The 26,548-nt window shown below is 37.6% G+C and overlaps 1 protein-coding gene across 1 annotated transcript; it reads left to right on the top strand.

Annotated features, from left to right (window-relative positions):
* Positions 1 to 3,330: 3,330 nt before the first annotated feature.
* RELL1 (RELT like 1) lies at positions 3,331 to 24,110 on the top strand. The gene is made up of 8 exons (XM_062493632.1): positions 3,331 to 3,350; positions 3,398 to 3,705; positions 13,860 to 14,099; positions 15,839 to 15,910; positions 17,127 to 17,184; positions 19,751 to 19,990; positions 20,612 to 20,798; positions 24,098 to 24,110. Exons 1-7 carry the CDS (start codon positions 3,331 to 3,333, stop codon positions 20,790 to 20,792), a joined length of 1,119 nt encoding a protein of 372 aa, XP_062349616.1. The 3' UTR covers positions 20,793 to 20,798; positions 24,098 to 24,110.
* Positions 24,111 to 26,548: the final 2,438 nt, after the last annotated feature.

Below are 26,548 nucleotides of genomic sequence, written 5' to 3'. Positions count from 1 at the left end.
ATTAGTAATACCTTACAGCAATGCTTTTACTTTCATCATCAGAAACAGCTGCTTGCTGGGAAAAGTGGAACGAACTAATTAGGAATCTAGGTTTTATATAGTTTGCTGGGAGTGTTCCTTACCACTTTTCCATCACTCACTGTTTGGTAATATAGCTACTTTGAGTCAAGGATTCCAAGTGTTTCCAAGCATTGTAGTTTAATTCCACTAGGCAGCTAAGCATCACACAGCCAAACCTGGAACACCAAGGTGGGTTATACTGACTTTGTCTAGGAATTTTTACTTTTGATACATAATTTTCCATAAACAAATACACAAGCTGTAAAGTAACCACTGTCAGGTAAGTTACTGCTCCCAAGGAGTGCTTATTTGATGTATATAAGTGTTTTAAATAGTGTTGGCATTTGGATGCAGCTTTAAAACATTTTGGAGGTATTTTTGCCTTGAATATATAGAAAATACATACAAAGAATGATTGTCGAAAGGATGCTTAGAAAACAGAGACAGTCTTAACTGCAATTCTAGTAATAAAACTGAGCAATTAAGTTATGCAGGGATATGTATAATTTCATTTTCAAAGGGAATTTCAATTATTCACATTTTACTAGCACTAGCATTGATTAGTTTTACATGGAGGTATTTGTGCATGCTTGAAATAGATGGATTTTAATATGTGATTACGCGTATACACAATTAATTGTGAAGTCAGCATCATGCTAGTTCAGTATAAAGTATCTCATTAAGTCACATAAAAGGGCTTGATGAATGAGATTTACAGTGTCACTTCCTTTGTTCTGATGTTTAAGACCACACTATTTAAGATGTGCAATCAATGGTTCCTGTCTTCTACTTACCTCTCCCAATGTTTATTCTTTCTGTAACTTTTACAAATGAGCACAGTTAGTTGTCTGGTTTATTCAGGCATTATTACAAAAAAAAAAAAAAAAAAATCCAGAAAAGGTCTTCCAATAAAGAAAGTCAACACTGGAATTTAGTTTGGAGATGAAATTTCAAGAATTAGTAGGGGGTAGAGCCAAATACTATTTAAAGAAAGTTTATTGACTACTTTGTAATTGAAAAACTGCTTGCATGCTCCCCAACTGATTGCATTTTCTAGTAATAGAAACAAACCAAAGATACATTCGGGAAATCATGAGGAAATAACTGACATAGATTGGGTCAATTAGACCTCATTGAAACTTAGTTTTGAGACTGTTAAGAAAACTTAGTAGTGTTTTGAGTGAGATTTATTATTTTTCATGAAAACTGACAGGTGGTTTCACAGATCTTCTAGTGGCAAAGCTAATTTGATGGTTTCCTCGGGGGTGTTTGTTTGTTCCAGTGGATGAAGAAGAGCAGGAAGCTATTGCCTCAGAAACTGTGCCAATTTCCTCCTTGTAGACTCAGATTAGTTCTTTAATCTTAAAAGAAGGGGGGAAAAAAAGAAAAACCAAACCAACAAACAAAAAAACGTCCAGTCTTTCTTTCTACAGTCAGAGGGAGATTAAGTTAAAGCCTATCTCTGGAGAGCTTGTTTCATGGAGGCAGACATGGTTCAGTAATCCTACTGCATTTTGCCATTTCCTTTGAGTTGGGATCTGCAGTGCTGCACTTTACCCAAAAGAAAAGGAAGATTGTATCTCTCTCCAAGTCTGTCACCTTTGTAACACTGAGAATAGTTGACAGAGAACCACACCCTCAAAAAAAGAGTAAATTAAAATTTAAGAGAGCAGAGGCAACTCAGGTGAGCAGCAGTATTTTCTGTAGAGGAAGAAATAATTGTTTTTAAAACAATTGTTTTTAAAAGTGCAAAGAATCCTGTATTCTGCTGCTTGATTTCCTATTCTGTTGAAAAGGACAGTTCTGCTAGTTCCTCAGTCTGGTTAATAAACAGGTAAGTCTCATACCAAGTAGTAAGAAAACATCTGAGTTTTCACATCCTTGGTTATCTTATTGACTGAGAAGAGGTATTTCCAACTATAAACATCTCAGATACTGAACCACCCTTTTAATATTTGTACCTTTGAAAAAAATAATTGCATAAAAAATAGTGGATACAGTGAGTACCATGAATAGAGCTGACAGTCAAGCACAAAGGAGAAGGCTTAAAACTTTCTTTATTTCCAGAGCACTTCTTTTTTTCTTTTGTCTATTGCAAAAATTGTACTGATGTAGTATTTTTGTGAACATAATTTCCTGCATTGTTTTGGGGTTTTTTTACTAGAAAAGGAGACAGGGAGGTAGAGAGGGGAGGAGATATCAGTTGGGGTGATTGTCCCAAACAGGAAGCTGGCAGTCTGGTATTCTGAATCTACCTGTGGAGGGGTCTAGTTAGGGGCTGATAAGGGTATTTCTGGACATTATGTTGGTACCAGATGAAAAAACCCATTCAAAAATCTGTCTTTATAATTAATGCAGTATTGTATCTTAAATGAGTGGTGTTTACCTTAGGTATTCAAAATCAGTAATAGCAAGAAAATAAATTATTTAGATTAGAATAATTTAGAGTATTGTACTTGGAAGTAGTGGGAAGCTATAGCTGCCTCTGCCTTGGTACAAGATTAAGTCTTTAGTTTCATGCCATGTCAGCAGGAAAGTCCAGCTGTGGTTGCTGAAATAAAACGTGGGCCAAGCATGGGAGTTAGTATACTGGAGTATAAAACTAAGCTGGAGTTTAGGAGGGAAGATTTAAGGGATAAAGCATGTATTTCAGGCATAGTACATGGGAAGAGATAACAGAGTGAGTGGAAGCAATGCCCCCACATGCTAAAGGACAGCAAATACAGGCCCACATTTAGTTTGTGAACGCTTGTGTGTCCTGGTGATAATGCAGCAGTGGTGGCAGCAACTTCCACAAGGCCCTACGGCTGCTCGGGGCAGGTGTAGTGCCCTGCCCTTACAGCAAGTATCTTCATGCAGCTCTGACAAGAAGCTCCAAGCTGGTGCAGAGCAATTGTTCCCGACACACCTCCTCAGCCCCCGAGCCATGCTATGCGCTGGCAGCGGAGGAGCTGCCGGCACAGTGAGCACGGCCCCGGGGGCAGCAGTGGCAGAGAAACCTTCCCCGGCCACAGCTGACACCCACAGGGAGACACACCCAACCCGCCTGGGTGACAGGCTCCCCCGTGGGCAACTCCATGAGGGTGGCACTGCACCCCGGGCACTCGGGAGCCATTGTGGCACACGACCGATGCCATGCAAACGGGTCAAGGAGTCACCTCTGGCCCTTCGCGACAGGAAGCCCCACGTCTATCTGGCCCTCTCTCAGCACCCCAGCTTTGCGGTTGTCGGGCTCAGGAAACCACGTCGGGGAGTTGTTAGACTAAACTAATGTGCGGGGCGCCTTCGGGGTAAGCCCCACCGGAGCGTGTGAGAAACGGCTTTGCCACGCGTTAAGGCTGGGCACGGACACCCCGGCTCGACGCTCCCCCACAGCAGCTCCGGCAGGGCGGGCGCTGCAGGGCAGCACCGCCCCGGGCCGGCGGCCCCACGCAGGCGCCGTGCGGGTGGGGCGCGCCCCGCCGCCGCTGGGCTGGGCTGGGCCGGGCCGGGCAGGGCCGGGCAGGGCGGCAGCGGCCCCGCTGCCAACGCGGAGCAGCGCGGGCAGGGCGTCGAGAGTGGCTCCGGCAGCGACCCGCGGGATTCCGCCCACTGCGCCATCGCCGGGCCTGACGGGTGACTGGCTGCGCAACAGCTCCGTTCCCGGTGGGTCGCTGCGGCCTCGGTTCTTCGCCGCGGTGGGACGCTTCAATCCGCGACCCCCTCGGCCCTTGTACCGCTCCGCGGGCTGCGAGCTCGCTGGGCAGTACGGCCTCCCTCGCCGCTCGGCTGTTTAAGCTGACCCCCCTGCTTCTGCTGGGGGCCGACGCGGTTTCATCGGGGTCCCCGGCGTTGGAGTCCCTGCGGGGGACGAGGGAGGAGAGCGGCGAGGCAGGGGCGCGAGCCTCCCTCTCCGCGCTAGTCCCCGGGCAGCCCGGGGCGCGGGCTGGGAAGCGTTCGAGAGGCTCTGCGGCGGCAGCGGCTGAAGTTTCTCTCCTGTCGGCGGAGCGCGGCGGGGACGCTCGGGGCGGGCGCTGCCGGGTCCCGCTCTGGCGGGCTGCGAGTACCCTCAGCTATTCAGAGATCGCACGGTGCTTACCGCGACACCCCGGCCTGGTGATGTAGTAGGTTATGGCCAGGAGTGGCGAGAGGGAAAATTAAAAAAAGCCCTAAAACTATAATGAGCTGTACGAACTCGAGTCTGGCAACTCCTCCATGGTTGATTAACTGGAATCGGATGGCTCTTAAGATAGAAATGCATTAAAGAATTGTTTCTATTTTACCCTCAATTGTGAGGTCAAGCTTGGCTTAGTGTTTAGGTTTTGGAAACAAAAAGTTGGCTGTAACTCTTAAGAACTCTGAAGAGCCCTTGCACACATACAGTCACCGGAGGAAGTTAGTAGTTTAAAATGACATTTTCTTTGTTTACATCTAACCGCAACTGTTAAGGTACTAAGAATCTCAAAATGAAAACGGATTGCCTGTATAGTCTGAAGTGCTTTTTTTTGGTGCATTGTTCGTGATGCTCAAACACTTGTATTAAAAACTGATGCTCATTTCCACTTTCAGCTTGATCAGCTGTATTACCTTTGGGTGGTATAACATAAGTAAGAGTGCTTGAGAGTAAACTCAGCTTAGTGGAACCAGTTAAGATGGCCATACTTACTAGCAAAGAATAAATTCAGATATTTTTTTTCCCTGGCGTTTAATTTGTGTACTACTTGGTGCAGGCAGGCTTGGTCAGAAGGCTTTGAGATATCTGCTACCTGCTGTTTGTTTCAGAAAGCAAGAGGAATGGAAGGCTTGTCATCCAGTGCTTCAGGAGAGGTGGAAAGAAATAAGTACCACTAGGCACCTTGAATTTCAGATTTATGTTGGCTGGTAGCTGCTATCTGAGGACCTGAGGTTTTCTATGCAAGGGTAGGAGGAGGAGAAAAATTTTAGGTTTTTCTTCTCTTCTCGATCATTGTCATATATATATGTATTTTTTTAACAGGTAATAAACAGTTTGCTCTTTGACTGTTAGTTCAGCATATTACTGCATGTTTATACATGCTGTGATTATTATACAGTTTACCTACTAGTGATATCTTGAAGAGGCTGTAAACAGATGTTTTAGTAAATGAAAGAATATGTGTATATAGGTTTATACAGACTTTTTACAAATGTTTATACTTAGGATTGCTTTATTGAACTTGAAGGCGGGTGCAGGGCTCTTGAAATGCTATGTGCATTTGTAAGATTTAATAACTATAGCAGCAATTTGGTTGTATATCTAGGTGAAGAGTATTGTACTTATGCAGGCTGAAAGTTGGCAAGTCTAGCGAGAGATGCAAAAACTGTGAAAGAATTTTCTTCTCAGAGTTTTACAGTGCTTTCTGTCAGTGTATCTCAAGATCACACTATACCTCTTCACACAGGAGATACATTGGTTTAGGTTGAAACTGATTTTTGATTCCTGTAAACTAGTGAGGATTGTTGTTAGTGTGCATAAATTTGATATAACGTGCTTGATTTAGTGATGCTGATTGCACTTGTAAATTTAGTCAATGATATGCAATAATACTAAATAGCTGATGTGTCCAGAAAGGATTTTATTTCATTGCTTTTTAATGGCCATACTGGTGAAATGCGCTTTATTAAATGTACGGTAGCTGTTTGCGGGGTGAGTTTTATTTGAAAACTGAAGTTTGAGGAACAATTTTCCAACAGAAATGCAAATGTAACTCAGCAGTTCTCTGTATTTTTGCCATAGGTGCTATATGCTGCTCAAGTAGTGATCAAAGCAATCTCACATAAGCACTGCGATTTAGTACTGGCAAACAGTGAACCATAACCTTTTTGTATCTGTATATGTTGACGCAGCATTATCAAACCACATACTGTGTTGGTCAAAGAACAGACTAAATCTTACTTCCCTTTATATTTAAATGTTTCCCTTTCTCAACAGGACAGAGCTGCTCTATACACTGTTAGTTTGTTTTTCTTCTCATTGTATTTGAAATAATGTCAGATGCCTTCATGGTGTAGTGACTGGTGATTGATTAGGTTTGGTCTTCCCTGTTGGTTCTTAAGCTCTCGCTGTGAGAGAATTGCAGTGCTTATTGCAATTATTTCAGCACTCAGAATTGTTGAGTTTTATATGCATTATACAGTAATACTTTTAGCTCTACTTTTTTTGCTGCGACTAGGACCTACCTCACGTAGCAGGTACCTCCTTTCTGAATCCCATCCTACCCTCAGGATTTCAAAGAAGCCGGTCTAAAACTTTCTGCAGACAATTTGCTGAATGTGTTGATAGGGTGTGTAATTCAGTAAAAGATGGCATTAGTAAACTTGTCAGGGTGGAGACTTATCTCTCAGAGCAGAGAGTTCTCTTACCAGATCTCCTGCAAAATCTGCCTATAGTCAACATTTTTGTAGGTACTTCGGTGAGCCTGGAATCTGAGGGTAAGGACCATTAGCAGACTCCAGCCTGAGTTTCTCCCAAAAGCTTGGTGTTTTAGGGTTGTGGACGCAATGTTGGGTACCATGGATGCTGTTTGGTGTTAATGTTCAGGTGGGTCATGCCTGAGACTTGGCAGCCTGGGTCTTGCACCTGTTGGTGTTCACAAAGTAGGTGCACTCAGAATCAGCTTTAAGGAAATGCTGCTGGTCTTTCTGCGTCCTTTCTTGAGATACTGCTTTTGACAAATCTGATGAAGGCTTTGAGGTCTGTTCTTAACAGAAATCCTGAATCAGCCCTGCTTAACCTCTAAGGCAGTTGGCAGTGTGTTACTAGTTGTCAGTATGTTCCTTCATCATGTGGCTTCCTTTTTGTCATCTCACTTCCTGCTTATTTCATTTCTGGTTGTAGGTTCTGATTGCTACAAGGAAGCTAGAAATTAAGTGGAATTCACAAATGTGTTGAATGTTCTTCTTCGATGATAGGTGCTTTTCCTTTGTTATTCACTTTAAGCATATTCCCTGAAGTACAATTTCCTTGAACAATAGACAAAGCAAGTGGTAGGGAATAGGTTTTCCTCACTTTAGAGTTTTTTCCTCTAGAAAAACTTTTTTTAACCTCTTCTTTACTGACTTTTCTGGTTTGTCTTCTGTAGCTACCACCTGTATAGTAAGGCAGAGATGCCCTAATGATTTTTTTGTGTGTGTTTTAGGCAGTGGTCTATTTGGTCTTGTGATTGAAAGTGGTAGTAATTCATCTGCTTAGCTTTGCAAAAGCAATTTGACTGTAGTGTCCACAACAGATAAGTACTGTTTGAATTAGATAACTTGCAAAAAGATTATTTATTTTGAAGTTCCATGGAACTGTTCTTGTTAAATTTACTATCTGTAACATAATTAAAGACATGTATTAAATGAGTACATGGTTACCATCAGAGGCAATGATTTATCCAAATGATTTCCCTGCTAAGCACCTGAATTAAGAATCTAAGAAAAAATAAATTTGACTTGATAATAGAAACCTCTACTGCAGCTCTAATAGAATGCTTTATCTCTGAGTAAGCTGAAGGTACTGAACGAGAGTATACAACTGATTTAGAACTTCTTTTCTTTTAAGGAAATATCCACCACTTCTGAAATGCTAGGGGATACAAGCTGACATTGAATTAACTTCACTAAAACTCAAGTTTTTAAAAGTGAAGTTAGTTTTTTAAATTCTTGAGATTGAGGTATTTAGTGTATATTTAGGAAATTGAGCTAATAAACAAGGAGTTTTTATTTTTATGCCTGAATTTAAATTTTGAATGTAATTTAACATGAAAGAAGTTCTATGCTAATGAAATTCGTATCTAAAATGAGTGCTGTAAATGAAAGAGCACATCCTGATAGAGTAGTCTGATTTAGTGAAGGTGTCCTAGCCAGTGTTGTTAGGTTTGGGATTATATAGTTCTTAAAGTCCTTTCCAATCCGCATCATTCTATGATCCATCCACCTTTGATATCCGTCCTGGAGGTAGAAAGTGTTGTTAGTGTTTAATGTAGTTCAAAATACACTTCTGCTAGAGCCAGGAGAGGATGAAGCACTACGTATCATCAAGTGTCTTGTCCTTGCAGGGGGAGCTGGGGTCACAGACTGTCTGACCATTTCTCCTTGTTGCATTGCCACTAAAACCCTTAAGCAATGCTTTTAGCAGCAGTGTGGGTCTGTATGGTGAACTGAACCCCAAGTGATCTGGGTATGAAAGAAAAGAAAAGACAAAGCACCAAAAAAGCCCCAAGGAGAACCAAAACCCTCCCATGCAAATGATATTCTCTGATTATTTTGAACCTTAAGTGTTGGCCCTTTTTTCTGCAGATGGGTAGAGTGGCACATTCATGATGAGGAGGGGGTGAAATGCCTAAGCTGATGTTGCTACTGAGGTGTGTTTTCCAGCTGTGCTTTAGCTGTTTGACCAAGTCATGTGCATACCATAATATTTCATTTGTCTTGTACTTAAATAGGATGTATGTGATTATATTTAATTTTCTTAAATGTTAATTAACATTAAAGCCAAAAATAGTTTGTTCCTATGTACTGTGAGATTGATATCTATGTTTCATTTTCATAAGTAAAACCAGGGAATATGATCCTGTAACTCCTTAAACTTCATGGATAAGAAGATAGTGAATATATATGTACTTATTTTTAGCAGGTGGATTGCTCAAATAATCAAATTCATAACATGTAAATAAACCTTTTTAAAAGGCATGCCATAAAAGGTAAACAGCATGGGCATAATGGGAAAACTCCAGAGTAACTAAGTAGGATTCTTTACCAGTGGAGGAAAGAGAAGATTGCATTGTTTTCTATGGGCTACTTTCTGTAAATTAAATTATACAAAAACAAGTGGAATGTGCTTGAAGTAATCAGATGGGTGTATATTATACTCAGATTTAGTGTAGGAGATTTAGAAAAACAGTGCATTATTTTAATGCTGTTGTATATTGCTAACATAAGAACTAAATTGTTTTGATCTTGGTTATTAAAATGATTTGTTTTTCAAGAATCCGAGTTGTACTTTAAGCAGGATAGGATCAAGATTAAATATTTCTAGGAATTTCTCATGTGCTTTATGAAGAGTTTGTCTATGCCATGTAAAAATTGCAATTTAATGAACCATGAAATTTTTTTCCATTTATCTGCTAACTTTTTTTCTTTCTTACATTCTGTTTCCTGAAGGTGCTGTAAATTGGCTTGAGCAGTTGCTGAGGTGGAAGAACACTACCTTTGTATCTGAGTAACAGTGATTAGAACCAAAAGACTTGTCTGAGGTTGACTATATTTTACTTCTTAGGTAAGGATTAAGTAAGGGCAGGCAATATTCAACTTAAGTACTTGGCATATATTAATTTTTAAGCAAATGAGTACATGGGATCTGAATTAGTGGCATGAGTGCAATTTATTATTTACAGCTTAAGCATCATTAAATGTACTGAATATTGGTCCTAAATAATTTCAATTTGATCACATCTTCCAGTCTACATATGAAAATTGCTTGTATACAATGCCTGGTGTATAAAAATGCCAGGACAGCAAAACACTGGAACAAGTCAGTTCTTTTATGAATTGACTCAAGTCAAGGAAGATTGCTGCAGCCTGATTAAAACCATTGAGAAGCAGCAGCATACATCATGAGAATGAGGTAAACTGTCAACAGTCTGGTATAAGCATAATGTGCCTCTGGGGAAAGGGAATAGGGAATGATGTAGCTGTGACTTAGGACATAAAATGTATTTCCCATTTAGGTACTCAAGGCTTGGCTTTGCTTTATGTCATAATTGCTGAGGGTTTTGAGGGCAGACTGTGTAGGTTGTTTGATATTGAAAACTGAGTACTTTGCTCTGCTTGCAAGGTTACACAGCACCAGGTATTTGATTCAGCTAAGTTAATTTCTTATAGGACGTTTTTGCTTTGCTTTTGGTGAATTTTTGTGTCTGGATAAAAAATGAATGGCATCAAGGAGTTTCTGGACTTTGTGTGAATGATGTGTTTTTAGAGATATGTTATTGATATAATGGTTTACTAATAATGTTTATTTCTTGTTGAATTTTAATGGGAGAGTTGAATTTTTACGTATCTAATTACAACCAAAGAAAAGTCACATAATTCTATGTAAATAAGCTGGTATGTTGCAGTATCTAATTTAATGAATTTTTCAATGAAAAAAACTTCTAGGTATTTTTTCCTTCCTAGTTCAAAACTTACGTAAACCTTAACCCTATTAATAGACTAATCTATGCTACGGAGTGTCAGTTGATATATTATGATCTTTTCAACATTCTTCTGTCAGTAAAAAAAGTGCCAATATAGCCACAATTCTCCTTTCAACTTGCATAGGATGTGTCTGAGCATTTTTCTAGATTATCATCACCCATTGACCGCAGATGAGATTTTAGCTCATGGGATTTTCTTGTTGGTGTTTCATGTGTCAGTCTACAAGCACAAGTACCAAATCATAAAACTGATTATGTAGGAAGAAAAAGAAACAGAAAACAAACTCAAACCGTGGTTCTTGACATACAGGCTTTTACAGGTGTTACACATTACATAGGCTGGAAATCTTAACCGGAGTGGTTCCTGACAGTTTGCTCTTTTGGAGGATGATGATGGTGTTAAATAGTATCTGTGTTTTCAGTGTCTATGCCAAGCTGGGAGGGGTTCAAGTTGATAATTTAAAAATAATTACTTTGGACATTATACTTTTTTTAAAATAAAATCATGGAATGCTGAGAGGGTTGGAGGGGACCTTAAAGATCATTCAGTCCCAACCTTCCTTGTACCACCTCCCACTAGACCAGGTTGCTCAATGCCTTATCCAGCCTGGCCTTGAACCCTGCCCTCACAGTTAAAATTTTTTTGCACATAATTAATGCTACTGCCCTTATTTTTTGAATATACTCTGAGACTGTGGCTCCATGTTACTGCAGTTACTCTGGGAAACTTTGTTCTAGATGTACTTGGCTATCCTTACTCATTGTTATTTCCCCACTTCAGCATACTCAGTCAGTGGATTGTCTTAAGAGAGGAGCTTGCCAGACCTCAGGCTATACTGATTCAGTAAAATGACTGCTTAAAAATGAAAAACTTTTGCGGATTTTTTTCTTCAAACCTGGTGATCTCAGTAATCCACTTTAAAACTGTTTTCAGGGCTACGGTCTGTCAGGAGCACAGCGAGTAGGGTAACAGAGAGCTGAATAGGAAGGGAGCTCCTAAAGCCCTTTGCATCTGGAGGAATTGCGGTGAACCACGACTTGGAGAGCCTGAGGAATGGACCTCTAGCCATGTCATAAGGCCTCCTTGCTCTCTAGGTTTGGTGGCAATTGCCTGCCATGGTTATGGAGAAAATAGATACTTGTTTTGGCAATGCATCACTCTCTCCACAAGGAGAGGCAGAAAACCCAAAAAGTTAAATAAATTTGTGACCCATAAAATAGCTTGACTAACAAGTAGATGTTGATAGTAGAGAGCTGTTTCCCGTTCATTATTAAAATGGATACAGTGCAACAAAATCCAAAGTATCTGCCTGCTGTCTTATGTTTGAACATGAAAGGTGCTTATTTATTAATTCCATTAAGAGCTTGTGATGTATACTGTTTCAGTTGGTTTCTTAGATTGAGATGTTATAGTCATCCAAATAATGCTTCTCTGGTGTGATGGCTTTTCTCCTGCCTCAAAAGTAAATTAAACTACTCTCTTTATTGATTAACTGGGGTACCTTGTGGCTGTTGCTGCCTGATGAGTTAGGGAAAAAATATTTTGGTATATTAAAGCATGAATTATAAATTCTTAGAATGCGAATAAACTGGATGTAAGATCAACCTTCTCAGTTGTGTGATTGTATCCTTTACCCTTTCCTGTCTTTTGTTTCCTTGCAGTATAAAAAAAGTGTTAAGCTTTAGATATTTTTCAACTGTCCCATTCAGGCATACATTAGAGCTGCTGAAGGTTACATGTTGGTAAATTCTGCATACAGTCATCTGGATTGCTGGCCTCTTAAAAGTGAATAGTTTTCTCTTTTTGGTTTTGGGTGCAGACTAGACCATCTGGTTTTGTCCAAAACAAATAGCCTGAGATTCTGCTTTAACATTTAGTTTTGAGATCTGTTCAGTAATTTGTTTGCACTTATTTTCATTTTCTGCATTTCTAATATTTCCTAGAAAATTATCTTAGCAAAATGTTTAATACTTTTTTTTTTTGCTAATTGGGGTATATCAGTTGTTATTTCAAATAATTCCCATTGTATTACTTTGAGCAAGTCTTGTGTATTGCATACTACTCAACTGACAATTCAAGACTGTTCTGAAAAATTAAGAAATATTTTCGGTTGCTAGAGGAATAACAAAAAAATAGGGTAAATACTAAATTTCTCTTTGCTGTCTGTGACCTTACTGGTGTTTCTCAAAAGCAACTTAGTTATGCAGCCAGTGCAGGAGATGTTTGTGGAATACTGCTCTTTCTGCAAATTTGTGGAGGCTTCAATTTTTTTGTTTTTGAAAGAAAAGGATTATTATTCTAGACATTTGTGTTTTGAAAGTGTCCTTGTCATGTAAATGGTTTTCTGGTGACTCTTCTATTCTTCAACGAGTTTGATGAATGGAACAATTGTGAATTTCTTTGTCCTTTTCAATACAAGTAGATGGGAAATATCTTGAAATAGATGGATAAAAAACTAACACTTTCTAGTCATTATTTTCTACTCAAAAAAGTGTTTTCAGCTGGAGTGGAGGAGAAGAGTAGAAGGTAGAAATGTGCGTTGGGGATAGTAATGTTTAAGTCTTTATTATATGAGGAATGTGTATAAGCTCTAAGAGTTTGCAAAGGTTTTGAGTATGCAACATGTAATTTTGGCTTTATTTGAGTTATTGAACTTTTTATACTTATATATTTGATGTGTGAGAAGGTACTGAGTTTTTAGTTTCTTTGTGTATATTGGACATAGAAGTGCGTCAGTATTGAATGAGATTGTCCAGAAATGTGAAATGTTTATAATCTGGATGGAACTTGCTTGCAAAACCTAATCACTGCTGCTTTTAGCAGCATTTGCACTGATGAACTTCAAATGTCCCTTCTAATGTGAATATTCTATACATTTGATAGGTCAGAATCCCAGTTTATAACATGGAGTTTACATCTGGGAGATTCAGAACTAAAATGAAACAAAAGTGCTTAATTGTATAGTGGGTATAGTGTGTGACAGTGCTTCAACTTAAATTCTTTGCAAGGAAAAAGAATTCTTTCATGTCCTGTTTCAAGTTTAAATGCAAAATGATTTCCAAATCTCAGACAAAGAATGAGCCCACCTTATTCTGATGACGAGGGGGTAGATGCTCTTTCTTTTGAGAATTCCCACTGTCAAAACTAAAAATCAAGGCTATTTCTTTTACACCTGATAATTTTTCCATGCAAGGGTCAATATTGAATCATGTATTTGCTCTCATATTAGGGAAGGATCCCCATTTTATGGGTAGTTTTGCATGAACTTGGAGGAATGATATAGCCTTTTCCTCACTGATGTGATCCAAGAGCAATGGTGGTATTATTCTTCTGTGAAATATGTGAGCCCTCTATTTGAGATTACAGGCCTGACAGGCTACAATATGATTGGTTCTTCACTGTTATATTGAAGAAATACCACACATTTTTGGGTGTTAGATGTTTGCAATCGTTTGGTGAAGAGGGAATATCTGCTGTTTCTGGTGTAAGTTCTCAGCCAGTAGAGTATGTGTTGTCCTTATCATTGCAGAAGGTACTGTGGAGATTTGGTCATGCTTGTAATTTTCTGAATTTTTTCAAGTGATTTACATTATAGTGATACATGCATTTATTGATTTACATAGGTGGAGAGGTTCCGTGGGTTTTGTCAAGCTGTGGCTTACAGACAACTACTTTGGCAACTAAAATGGACGGCAATGATGGCAAGGCTGAACACCTAGAGTATATTGCCTTTGCTTTGGTTCCTATTTTCTTCATCATGGGTCTCTTAGGGATCCTTATCTGCCATATCCTTAAGAAAAAGGGATATCGTTGTACAACAGAAGCTGAAGAAGTAGAAGAAGAAAAAAATGATGAAAAAATAGGTAATCACGTCTAATAAACAAATTCCTATTTCTGTACATTGCAACTACTATGAAATGATTTATTGCAAGACTTCTGTGTTCTGTCATTTCTGTGTCTATATTTGACATCAAAGCAGCATTAAGAATAATATTTTTGTTATTACATGTCCATCGGGATTTGATCTTTGCCAGTCAAATCTAGGAGTGTTCTGCTTTCCCATGCAAGTCTGCTGACATGCAGTAAGAACTTACATAGGGATCAAAGTATCAGTGTATTTGTTGGCAACTCCACAGATGGAGTCACCAGATCGTTTTTCTGCATTCTACGTGCTGTTAACAACAAAGTATTATTGTACATAGTGCTAGCTGAGAAGTGGCAAAAAAAAAAAAGCCATTTAAAGCCTAAAATATTAGTTTTTATGTTTTGCAATCTTAATTTGTTCCTGTTGTGCTGTCATTCTCATCTCCCCTCTCTTTATGAAACCAAGCCTTTGGACTGAATATCTTCAGTCTGTTTTATGTAATACCACTTATAATTTTTCCTTAAAGATGCCTTTGTTTTTATCCGAACATTTCATTTATGTCCTTGTTTTTATTGGTCCTCATTCCCATCTATTCGTATTTGGGGGAAAAAAGGGTGTTATCATGTGGGAAGGGCTGTAGTAACTTGGTATATAGCATTTTAAAATGTAAGTAAAAACAAAAATCAAGTGACTTGTAAATACTCCTCTTCCTTTCTCCCAATTAATTCTTTTCAGTAGGTTCATAATGAGTGCAAATTACAGTGGCTCTGTGGTAAGGGTAGACCCATGTGGTGCAGTAGTGTTGTGTCAATGTGTTCTTAAGCATTACTAAATGAAACTGCCTGGGGCAGCTGTACAGTGGGTGCAACTATCTGATCTGTTGGTTCCCAGAGTGGAACAGGGGAGTGGTAATGAAACGGGGACATCCCCTATGTCTCTGTCAGGAATTAGCTTCCTCTTAGTTCCATTACAGAGTTGCAAGGTATTAAGATGAAGTCTGGGTACAGAGGTGGGGAAGCCCCTAATTTACCACATAAGAGTAGAATTAAGAGTCTAGCCTATCAAACTTTCTTTGACCTCATTTTTTTTAAATTAAGCATTATAACAGTTATTAGGGAAGGGCACAGTTTTGCCTCTTCATTGTTTTATTTCCCCAGTTGATCTTCTTCACTCTTTACAGGTTATTATAGGGAAACTTTAATATTGTTAATAAGTGCATTATATTCCAAAAGTTTTCAGGTTTTTTAAATTAATCAGTTGTTATGTCCTTGCCGATGTGGTAAAAATCTTAAACTGAATCCCCTTCATACTAAAAGCCAATAGTGCCTGTTTTAGAACAGTGATTTGAGACAGTTTAACTTTTTTGGTTTTTTTCTCCCTATTGTTAGGATTAGAAATCCTGCTCTCTTGTTTGTCTCCTCCTTACTAGCTAAAGAAGGAATTTTGAAGTATGTTTGTGAAAATTCCGAGCTTAATTAATTCTTAGCTGAATTTGTTTGGGCTGATGTACAGGTGATAAACCTGTGTTCATAGCTTTTACTGAATAAGGACAGTAAACTCTTATCTAAGCCTTCTCTCCATAGTGATGATAGATTTGCCTCTTTTTTAAAATGTAGTTTCTTTAAGTGTGTGTTTGGTTTAGGTTGTGACTTTTTTTTCATTATTTGTTTTTTTAAATAGTTCAGTTCTTGATCTGTAAAACCAAGATACTGACAACGTATTTATTTCTTTGCACAGAAATGAATGAAACTATACATGAGAATAGTGACACTGTGGGACAAATTGTTAACTACATCATGAAAAATGAAGGTATAGTATTGTGACATTGAAGTTAGAAGCCCTCGTGATGCTGTTTAAAAAATGTGGGTTTTTTTGGAGAGTCTGATGTATGGTATGTTCATGTGCTTTCATTTAATAACCAATTTGTTCATTCTTAGCTCTTTGAAATTGTCTTTGCAAGGCAATAACCTCAAGGAGAATAGGGAAGTTTGTTGCTTACTTGAAAGTTGTTTTGTGTGGTAAATTCAGGTCATGTATTTCCAGATGTTTTAACTGTTTAGGTATGTGGGTTTTTTGGTTCAGCCTTTTGCTTTGTGAAGTAAAAACTCGCTGTTGCTTTCTTAGTGGCAGTGTTTAAAGCCTGTGGAAACTTTTATGTTTTGATTAGTTTAAACTTCTTGTCTTGAAGTGATTCTTGCAGCTCTTGTCTGATGAGAGGCTTGTGCATAACAGACAATTGGGTATATAACACGTTGAATTCTGTATGCGTTATCTGCATGCGTGTACAAACTAAAGGTTAAAGAGGAAGATGTGCCTCCAAAATCATAGTTAAGTACCCCATGGAATGCATGGTTAGTTCAGAATGTATTTGCCCAATAGGAGAAATGTTTAGGAAAATGGATGTTTTTATAGGACAAGAGCCTTCAGCCTGTTAGTTTTACATTTCTATAAATCCGAGTTCTAACCATTGAACTGGCACTGAGTTACCTCTGGATGAAGACCTAGTCCTCTGGAAAAGTTTTTGGGTTTGCATGTGGGGATTTTTTTATGTTTTTTTTTTTTTCCAGCCTGTTAGTGCTTTGACCTTTTGCATTTTTCCTGGAGATTGGGATTAGGTAATTCATGATAGGAAGTGAGCAATTGATGGTTCTTGGCGGATGAATTTGTATTTTGTAGAGCTCACTTGAACTGATGTTTTTAGTCTGAAGTTGGGTTAAATGTGTGAGGTGATATAGAGATCTTGTTTGAGAGTTTTGTGTAGATGGCTGTGTTTCATGGCTTGCACTGGGGTGGAGCTTAGAGTGCAATACAAACTGCAATTTTAGTAGCTCGTGTTAAGACTACCCATAGAATCATATTAACTTTTTTTTTTTTCTGCAGTTTTCGTTTGTACTTTTTTGGAGATACATAATGCAGTCATCTTTCTTTTAAATGAAATTTCTTTGAGGAACTTTAATTTTGGTTTTGTTTCTTTATAAAGTTAGAACGGTTCACTTTTGAAGAGTTCTGTTTATTCTCATTGCAGCAAATGCTGATGTGTTAAAGGCCATGGTAGCAGATAGCAGTGTCTTTGAACCTGAAAGGTAATTACTCCTCATTTTAATGCATGCTTCCTGAGGCAGCTAAAAGCATACACTTTCAAAGGACTTTTTTCCTGAACATTTCTAAGATTACATCACTTGCTTGAGTTACCAGCTAAGAGGATAACACCTTGATTTTCTGTTGTGTCTGAGTCCTTACATTTTAACATATACCCTGGGTTAGTGAGTGGCTCTGCTGGTTATGTCTTCTAGGCGCATGATACACTTTTACTGCATTTTGGGCTAAAGATTGACAGCTGCTACTACTGGTTTACTTTGGGGGGAAATTATATACAGGGTGGCTGAGTCCAAAGCTACTCTGGCTTCAAAGAACAGAACAGCACTCATTTCATTTGTATAGGTGCTAACTTACAAGACACATCTTTTTCTGTGTCTCCTTTTGGTTTACTTTTTTCTTTATAATTGTGGCGATAGAGTTTGGTTGACCTACCTCTTAGGATTTTTCACTGCACACCTGTTTAGATACTTACATTGAGAAAGCAGCTCTGCCTTAGATGCATTGCATATGTAAAATAACTTGTAGATGCATCATACATGTAAAAGTGCTTGTATCTGTACATGAGTACTTTCAGCTATATCTAGGCTACTCTCAATACTCTTTATGTATAACCCTGTATTCATATTCAAGGCAGAGGAGATGAAAGTTCAAGTAGTATTGTGTCACCTATAAAAGGAATAAATAGTTCCAACAAAACCAAAGGGTTGAGTATGTTAAGATCACAGGTTAAACACCTGTTCTAATGGTGAGAGGTTTGGTTATTGAAAAATGTCCCTGAATTTCCAAAGGGATTTATTCTCAAGTATAGGCATTTTTAAACTTAGGTGGTTCTGTAGAAATATTTGAATTTTTCCATAGGCATGTGTAATGTTGTCTTGGGCGTTTTAGACTATAATTTCAGTGGAGAATTAAAATACGAAGTGTAAGGAGGAGGGAAAATTATTGCTCATACAGAATCTGACAGACACTCCTAAAGCTTTTGTAATCAAGTAGAAATTCTCTATATTTCTTTGCAAGATCAGTGCACTATGAAACTTCCTAATTATAGAAGTAGTTATGGCTGAGTAAAATCTACACTTCTCTCACTTGAAGCCATTAGTTCTGTCTTTGTTTCAGGTATCGATCAACTTTTATTTTCCTTAATAGCATTTTCTTATTTATTAGAAAACCATTAAATATTTCTTGTCAATATTTTTATTTTGAAAATAAACATCCAAGTAACTCCCAGTCTTCTCCAGCATGTTTTACTTCTTTAATTTGATCTTTCTGTCCCCTTTTGGAGTCTCTGCAGTTTGTTTGTATCTTTCTTGAAATAACATTTCTAAATCTGCATGGTAGGATCAGATGTGGCTTGATAAATGCTGAGTAATGTAAATTTAGGTTCACAGGTTATACTTCTGTTATTTCCACTATTTTGTCCTTTTTAAGCAAGAATGTTGTTAATGATTCATATTCAACTAATGATCCTCCTTTTCTGAAGAATGGTAATCTGTCTTGTTGCTTTTTAATCTAGGTTTGTGTAAAGGCTTTCTGCTAAAACACTAAGAATTTGTGTTGTTTTTACTGTGATACATCCAGTATTTTAGTGAGATTTGTGTATGTGTGAATGTCTTTTATATGCATGTTCTCCTCTCATCATTCAAAGTTCTTATCTTGACCTCTACAGTTTCTGTGAGTGACCCAAAGTTTATGGGTAGCTATTCTTCTATTCTGTTACCCAGTGAATTATTTAAAGCACTGGATACCACCAGGACCAAAAAACCCACATTTAGTATGTCTTCGCAGTTTCACAGCAAAGAAATCAGATATATCGCTTTCTGTATATGTTCTTAATTTTTTTTTTTTGCAAGATGTGCTGCCTTACTCTACAGTTACTTCACCTTTCATGAGCTCTGGCCTGCTGTGTTACAAGACAGTGTTAAAACTGATGCTAAAGTACATCTAGTTTCTATCTATGCTATCTGTATTTCTGTTTTAGAGGCAAAACGTTTTTTAATTAGATAATCTCAAATGCCTTTTGGAGGTTGTACTGTTTTCTTTATTTTTAGGAACTTAAAATTTTATTTTTCCCCCGAAACTAAATCATGTTGTTTCCTCTTGTTATTGTGGTACACATTTTATCTTTGCCTCCTTTCAATATTGTGGGACTGTGGTCTTCTTCTGCAAGTTCCTAGAGATCCTGTAACAATTCTGAAATACTTTCCACAGTTTTGCATTTTGTGAATGTAATTATTAAAAGTCTTCATCAGTATAAGGTCATATAACCTATTCTCTTCTACTTTAGCCTGATATTTTTCCTCTCTAAATTTCTTTGTCTTTTATGTTAGTTACCTTAATCACATGACTGCAGGTGAATTAATTTATGAAATAGTATATTGCAAAAATATACTATTGGAAGGAACTGTAAACCAGACATCTTCACAAATAAACATTTCCTGTAAAAACTGGTTATTCACTAGACATAACTGAAGGTTGGATTTCATACTTTTTGCTTTTTAAGGAATAGTATTTTATAGTAAACATTAAATTCTCTATTTCTTTTTCCTCCAGCCCATTATCTCCTACCTCTCCTGAGAGTCCAGGGAGTCCAGGGACTCCTTTGTCACCGGGTGTTGTTCCATTCAGACACAACTGCAAAGCCCATCACTTCCATACTGTTGGAGGAGTGGTAGAAAAGGATGTTTGTACTCGCTGTAGTCACAAACGATGGCACCTTATAAAGCCAGCTCAAAAATCGAAAGAGAACAGAAGAAGTCGTATTGGAGAAGTTACAGTCCTTTCTGTGGGAAGGTAAGGCTTAGGTCAATTTGTTGTATACTTCTCTTAGAATGCTACAGTGGCCAGTGATGGATCAGATATCCACTGATTCTATTCTGTTTATAAGGTCAGTGATTTTTTTTTCATAAGTTATTTCTGGAAGAAGTTAATGCGAGTTTTTTTCTTTTTTTTAAGAACTGTGTAAAAAGATGGAGATTTACTTTGGGTGTAACTCTAAGGCTTTTGCTCGTTTGTTACAGGCTGAAAAGAAACAAGAATTGTACACTAATAAATTTTCTCAACTAAGTGTGAGGCTATATAAACCACTTCATTCTCTTTGCTATTTTTAATTCTTACCTTATATTGTAGTTGTCTTTGAAAATTACTGTTCTAAGAAGTGGTATGCAATCTGTGGATTCTGATTCAAAACACAATTCCCCGAGAAAGTGTGATTCAGCCGTAGTGTGTACTAGAAATAAATGTAGGTGAGAGGAAGGTAAATGCTCTGAAAATGATGTAGGGTCCGTGTAGGTGTCTGCTCTGACATCTTGTTCTTGGGACCTGGGAATTTGTTTCTGCCCATGCTGTAGCTCCTGAGAATGATCTAACTCATCTGTGGGGAAATACAACTGAACTTTCTTTTGCTCACCTCAGATTTCGAGTCACAAAAGTGGATCACAAATCAAACTCCAAAGAACGGAAAAGCTTGATGTCCGTTACTGGCGTGGAGAGTGTCAATGGTGAGATGCCTGCCACACCTGCAAAACAGGATGTGAGTGAAGCACCTGCCACACCTGTGAAACAGGACATGCAAGAGAGAAGAAGCTCAGAGTAAATTCAGGTATCAAACATTTGAACGTTTGGAACTCATACTGAAAGTGTTGTGTTGTGAAATATGGGAAGGTAATCAGTACATTTGAAAATGCATCAGTTGTGTGTGAAAACTCATCTTTCAATTTCAAAATTCTCTACACAAGTCTGCAAAAATTGCATGTGGACACTCAGTTAATGATAAATTAGGAAAGGCTATTTTATGCACCAAATTCTTACCTAATTGTTTATAATTGGAGTAGGTGTTGAAATAACTTTTGTGTTCGTGGCATCTCTAGTCCAAGAGATGAAATGTCTGCCTATTAATTTTCTGACATTAAACAATGGCTCAGATTTAATGGCAGTGTGCTTATTATTCAGAACAAACAAGTGCTACTGACAGTTGTATCACTGGAATAACTACAGTTATTCAATAACTACAGGTGTTTTCCTTATGCTTGCTGCTTTTTACTGCATGCTTGTATGAGATGATTGCTTACTAGATACTTCTCTGATAGATCTGTGGAACTTTGACTAATAGCAGTGGAGTCACATGAAACTGCTGATCTCACAGGGATCTAACTAAGATCTAACTAAGGTTGGGGTTTTCTTGTGAGTCATTAAATTTCAGTGAATTGCTTGAGTTACTCCATTAAGCATGTGAAAGACATGCCCAGCATGTTTTTGAAGTGCAATCCTCAGTGTTTTTTTGTTTTTGTTTTTTTTTTTAAACAGTTTAAAGTATTGGGGGGAAAAAAACCCTGGAAGTTAATATGGTTTGTCTCTGTTTGATGACATGTTGATGGATAATATGAAGGGGAAAGGTCATTTTACAAAAATGTGATTCAATATGCAGAATTGATCCTTGAGGAAGAAAGGTTCTGGGGTGACATAGTAAAGGTACTGGACTTGAAGAAAGTGAGCAAAGTTCACGGTGCCAAACTCTCTGTATGCTGAGAGTGAGGATAAAATTATGTTGTGTCAAACTATTGGTAACTTGAAATGGAAGGGGGAAGTGCACAAGAGGAAATTTGGTCTGTTTAGAAAAGCAGCAAGACTCAAATGCCCTTGAGTGTCTTGAGATTCAAGTAGAGAGCTGGTATGCAGTGGGATGCTTCCTCTCAACCCTTACTGGCAGCACAGGTTTGACTGTTGAACTAAGCAGAGTGTACTTGTCTGGCCTCTATGCCTCATCACTAAATTATACCCAAGTTTTTTTCAAAAAAACTCCAAGACTTGGAGATGTGGTATGCTTCCAAATAATGAAAAAGTTATGGAGGGTAATGAAGTAGCTTGATTTTTTTTTTTCCCCTCAGTAAATAAGAAGACACTGATAGGCTAAATTGCAAGGAGTTGGAGCTCAGGTTTCAAAAATTAAGAAATTGGAATAAGCATCTTTATTGTTGGACATCTGTAAGGCCAGACTGGACAAATGTTTGTCTATGCCACTGTTTCATTTTTTGATCTGTAGCACATTTTGGCAAATCACAGGTGCCTAGTGGCTGCTGTTTCACTGTTGCACTGAAGTCTGCGAGTCAGTGAAAGGCAAACGGTGCTCTTATTTTCTGATTCAGAATAATGTCCTTGTGCTCAAGTTTTTTTTATGTTGGTGTGGTTTCTATTTCTTCCCTTTTTAAAAATCAATATTAGCTAAATGCAATAGGAGATAACATCTTCCTTCACTAAACTGGCATTTTCATGCCCAGCTAATTGTTTTGTTAGTTCTGTGACTATTTTTATTTCTTTTCTGTATCTCTAGTGGGAGATACAGAAATCTCATCAGATTGTTCATAATACGTTTTTTTTTTCTACTTAAGGAAAGCTAGTTATCTTCTCTGTAAGCCTAGAAATAGAAATAATAGAGCATATATGAAAATAAATTCCACTGCACTTTGATTAAAAAAAACCCATCATTTTGAAATCACTCAACATGTTTTGTAGTCCAGTTTTCTCTCTAATTTGTTCTTTCCTCTCCTAAATAGGAAAGCTGTTCCCTGTAATTACCTAAAATTCCATAAATTTAAACCATTACTACTTGAATTTAAAAATAAGCTGTTCTCTAGGGAGATATGATAGTAAAGCTATAAAAAAATTGTCCATCTATGATGGCTTTTTATTGTAGAGCCTCCCTTAGGATTAAAGTTTTGGCCCTTCTGAAAACAAATGTTCTAATAGCAGAGAAATAGCTCAGCAGAATATTTTAATGGTCTCTCTAGTCCAACAGAGCTATTTTGTAAATTGTCTGGGAAACTAGCCAGGTCTGTTTGATTTGCACTAAAAAAAGTAAACAGGTCTTGCTTGAAAAAGGGTATGATACTGTTCCCTAGCATGGTTCTAGATCAATCTTTGTCTGCTGTCATGAGAAGATGTTCATGTGTGAACAGGTAGTAGTTAGACCTTTACTTCACCTACTCATTTCAGACTTCTAATAAATTATTGTAGCCCAGTTTACTGAAACTGAATAGATAAACAACATTTAAGACTTTTGTGCCTCTAGTCAATACACTTCTGATTAATGCTTATAGTTTGGGGGAATTTGACTCAGATCTTCAGGTGCAGAGGAAGAAGGCAGATATAAATGTGTGTTTAACTGCTTTCAGAAAAGGCTTTTCTGTCATTCAGAGGCAGTAGATTTGTGCCTTGTGGCTGGCTTTAACCACTGTTACTGAGAGCTCCTGTATGAGGTGGAATTCCTGAGCTGGACAGTACCTGAATGAAGTAACATTGCTGATTGCTTGTATTCCCCGCTACTCTCAAGTCCAGGGTTTTTTTCCCCCTAAACTGACTTGTTCTGAAGCAACCTCTACAGTGTTTCAGCTTATCTAGTATCTTGCTGGCTGCATCATTGGAAGTTGTAGCATGTCTTCTCTATGTCTTCAAGGTCCATGTTCTCGGCAGGCTCCATTTCTTCAGTTAATTTTATTTCAAATATGCTTAATGGCACATAAAAAAGAGTAGTAGATACAAAGCTGATAATTGAAATCAAAACTTGAAGTTGAACTCATGTACATCCATTTTAAGCTACTGGATAAACGGAAGCTGGTACTGGTACACTGAAGCAATGTAACATCTTCCATTCGTAGTGTTTCACACTGTGGTGGCATTTGTCAGTTTGTCCACATGTTTGCATTTCAAGAGTACTAGCTCAATTTTTAGTTCTCTTTATGATTTCACATGCTAAACTTCGAATGCATGGCAACTGCTTCATGCAATTGTGGCTTTTTTTTTTCTTGCATTTCAGAGCACCTGCTAACTTTTTAATTGGTGTATCCATCCTAAAACTAATTTTGCTACTTAGGTTTATTTTAGGATTGTTATCTTCTCTTACAGGTGGAACTTTGAGAAGATTGTCTGCGAGCACTTAGGAGAAAACTGAAAACTCCCGAGGGATGCATACTATTTAAGGAAATGTATTTATGGCAGTGTAGCATTTTACAGGTTCTGTGATGTCATTCCTGCAAGGTTAAACACTTAATGGTTTTTGACCAGTAAAATAGTGAGATTTAGACACTTAAATACTGTTGAGCTGTGTGGACATCATAATGAATGGCTTCATCTTGGAAAGAAAACATATGTACAGGTTTTTGGACAGGAAAGGTAAAGGCTTTATCAAGTCTTAAACTTTTTTTGTACTTATCATTTATGATCTCAATATTAAGAGTGATACAATTACCTCATTGATAAATTGCATTCACCCCAGTGGTCCATCTGGATTTTTCTTCTCCTGTTCTGCCCACTCCAGAATTGACAGGTGTTTGCTGAAGATAAAAGCCAGCCTTTGAAAGATGAAAATATTCTTCTAATCTAACTGCTTCTAGCCTAGTAAAACATACAAGGAAGTAATTTTATCAGCCAAATCTGCATGTGTGCCTTTAGTACATAAGCCCTCAAACTCTATGCAGGGTACCTCACAGTAGAGACTGGTTCAGATATATACAGTTGTTAAATTAAATTGTTGTTCTCCAGACTTGTACCTCTCCCTTAATACTTAGCATAGGCTGAAGAGCAGCATCTTTTCCTATGCAGTTGGATGACCTCTTGTGTTCTCCTGTTTTCTTGTAACTGATCACTCATATTTGATGAGTGCCTAATAGTTTTGCTTTTGGTTTTTTTTGTTTTTTTTTTTTTTGTTCTTACCCACAGGTTCCTTATTAAGCTAAGGCAGCATATTTCAACCCTTAGATAAGGATATGGAGTATTGGGCATTAAAAAATTTATGGAATGTAGACTAAAGTGCTTCAGAGTGGCTTTATTGGACTGAGGGTAGTTGTATTCATTGGCACCAAAATCTTAACCCAGTGTCACTCCTTTCATATTTTAAGTGTGTCTTAATGCTAAAATTACCATGGTATTGTGATGTTCATTCTCTCTATCTACTTATGATCTTGGCTTTGTCCTGTTACTTGTTTTGGGGAGGGAAATCTCTGTAATACTTCAGCAGACTTTTCTGTGTAATAGAAAATCATATAATTTGTTCAGAGTGCCTAAGAATATAAACTCTAATGCATTTTAGAGATTGCACTGCATTCTGAGAACTATAACTTAATCTTTATGAACTCAGTGTATGTTTTTGAAATGGATTTATTTTAAAATTACACCTTCAGTCTTTTTAATACGAGTGCTCTAAATTCTGTTTCACCTTCATATCTGAGAATTGTGTTTCTTCATCAATTGACGTGTTAACAATCAGTGTGTACAAAATTATTCTTCTTGCTTGTATATTAATTACTCCCATGTCTTGTCAAGAAACGTCATGTTTTTTCACTCTTGCTGCAAGTATGTGCTGCTGATGGTCTTCCATCTGTGTATATCCACAAGATACTGACTGGTCCTATCAATATGTGCTTTTCAGTGATGTTATATTTGCCATAAAAACCCACCACTACCCGCCCAATCTTTGAGAATAATAAATGTTTTATTGTTCTTTTTAAGAGGGATATTTTTAGAGATAATTGTCTGTCCTTGAGAACCCAAAATAACAGTTTGGCTGGGACTAACTTCAGTGTTTAGCACTGCTCCTCGCTCCCATAAATTTAAAATCAGCTTGTGAAATATCTTCAATATTTAAGTACAACATAAACATCAACCTCATCTTGCAGGCATACATTAAGCTTCAAATGATTATTTGTGTGAAGAATATTTCTAGAAGGTTTAATTAGTACTGGTTGTAGTAGCAAGAATTCAGTTTCCAAGAGATTTGATAGCTAGGAGTTTAAAATGTTACTGGAAAAAGGGAGCATTGGGAAAACAGCAGTTGTCAAATGATTTTCAGAAAGAAGATATAGTCACAGACTGTCTCCAACACATTTTATTAAAAAAGGGCAGTTTGTCTTGATACTGTATTATGATACATGATGGGTTAGTACTGCGAATAAATGGCAGAAGAATGGAAGAAAGCTTAAACAGTAATATGTATTTTTTTTACTTATTTTAAAAGTAGTTTCTATTTTGATTGAATTGAAAATATATGGAATAAAAAGGATGGAAAGATGTTGCATATGTAAAACATTGTTTACCTGTATAAAGTAAATATGTAAGGTATTATAAGACCTGATACGTGCAAGAATTGAATTGATGCATTGCTACCTAAGTAAGAGAGGATTTAGAAACTGCCTGTTTTATTGCCTTTAACACTACACTGCTATTTTGTAGGGGTGTGGATATTGCCATATTAGTCTGCTTTTCTTAAATTTGCTTATCAAATGTATTTTTAACAAAATAGTTTATATGCAACTTTGATACTACCAAGCAGTAAATAAAAAATCTTGATTCTTAAGCTTG

This window comes from Cinclus cinclus, chromosome 5, assembly GCF_963662255.1.
Source record: "Cinclus cinclus chromosome 5, bCinCin1.1, whole genome shotgun sequence".
Lineage (NCBI taxonomy): Eukaryota > Metazoa > Chordata > Aves > Passeriformes > Cinclidae > Cinclus > Cinclus cinclus.
Note: the sequence above shows the minus strand (reverse complement) of the source record. Positions and strands in the feature narration are given on the sequence as shown.

What these genes read in the sequence shown, in the direction of transcription:
- RELL1 (XM_062493632.1), top strand. Translation starts at nt 3,331, where the DNA reads ATGTGCGGGGCGCCTTCGGG. An exon ending in CTACATCATGAAAAATGAAG is followed by an intron (nt 15,911 to 17,126) that starts GTATAGTATTGT and finishes TTCTCATTGCAG; the next exon opens with CAAATGCTGATGTGTTAAAG. An exon ending in ACAGTCCTTTCTGTGGGAAG is followed by an intron (nt 19,991 to 20,611) that starts GTAAGGCTTAGG and finishes TGCTCACCTCAG; the next exon opens with ATTTCGAGTCACAAAAGTGG.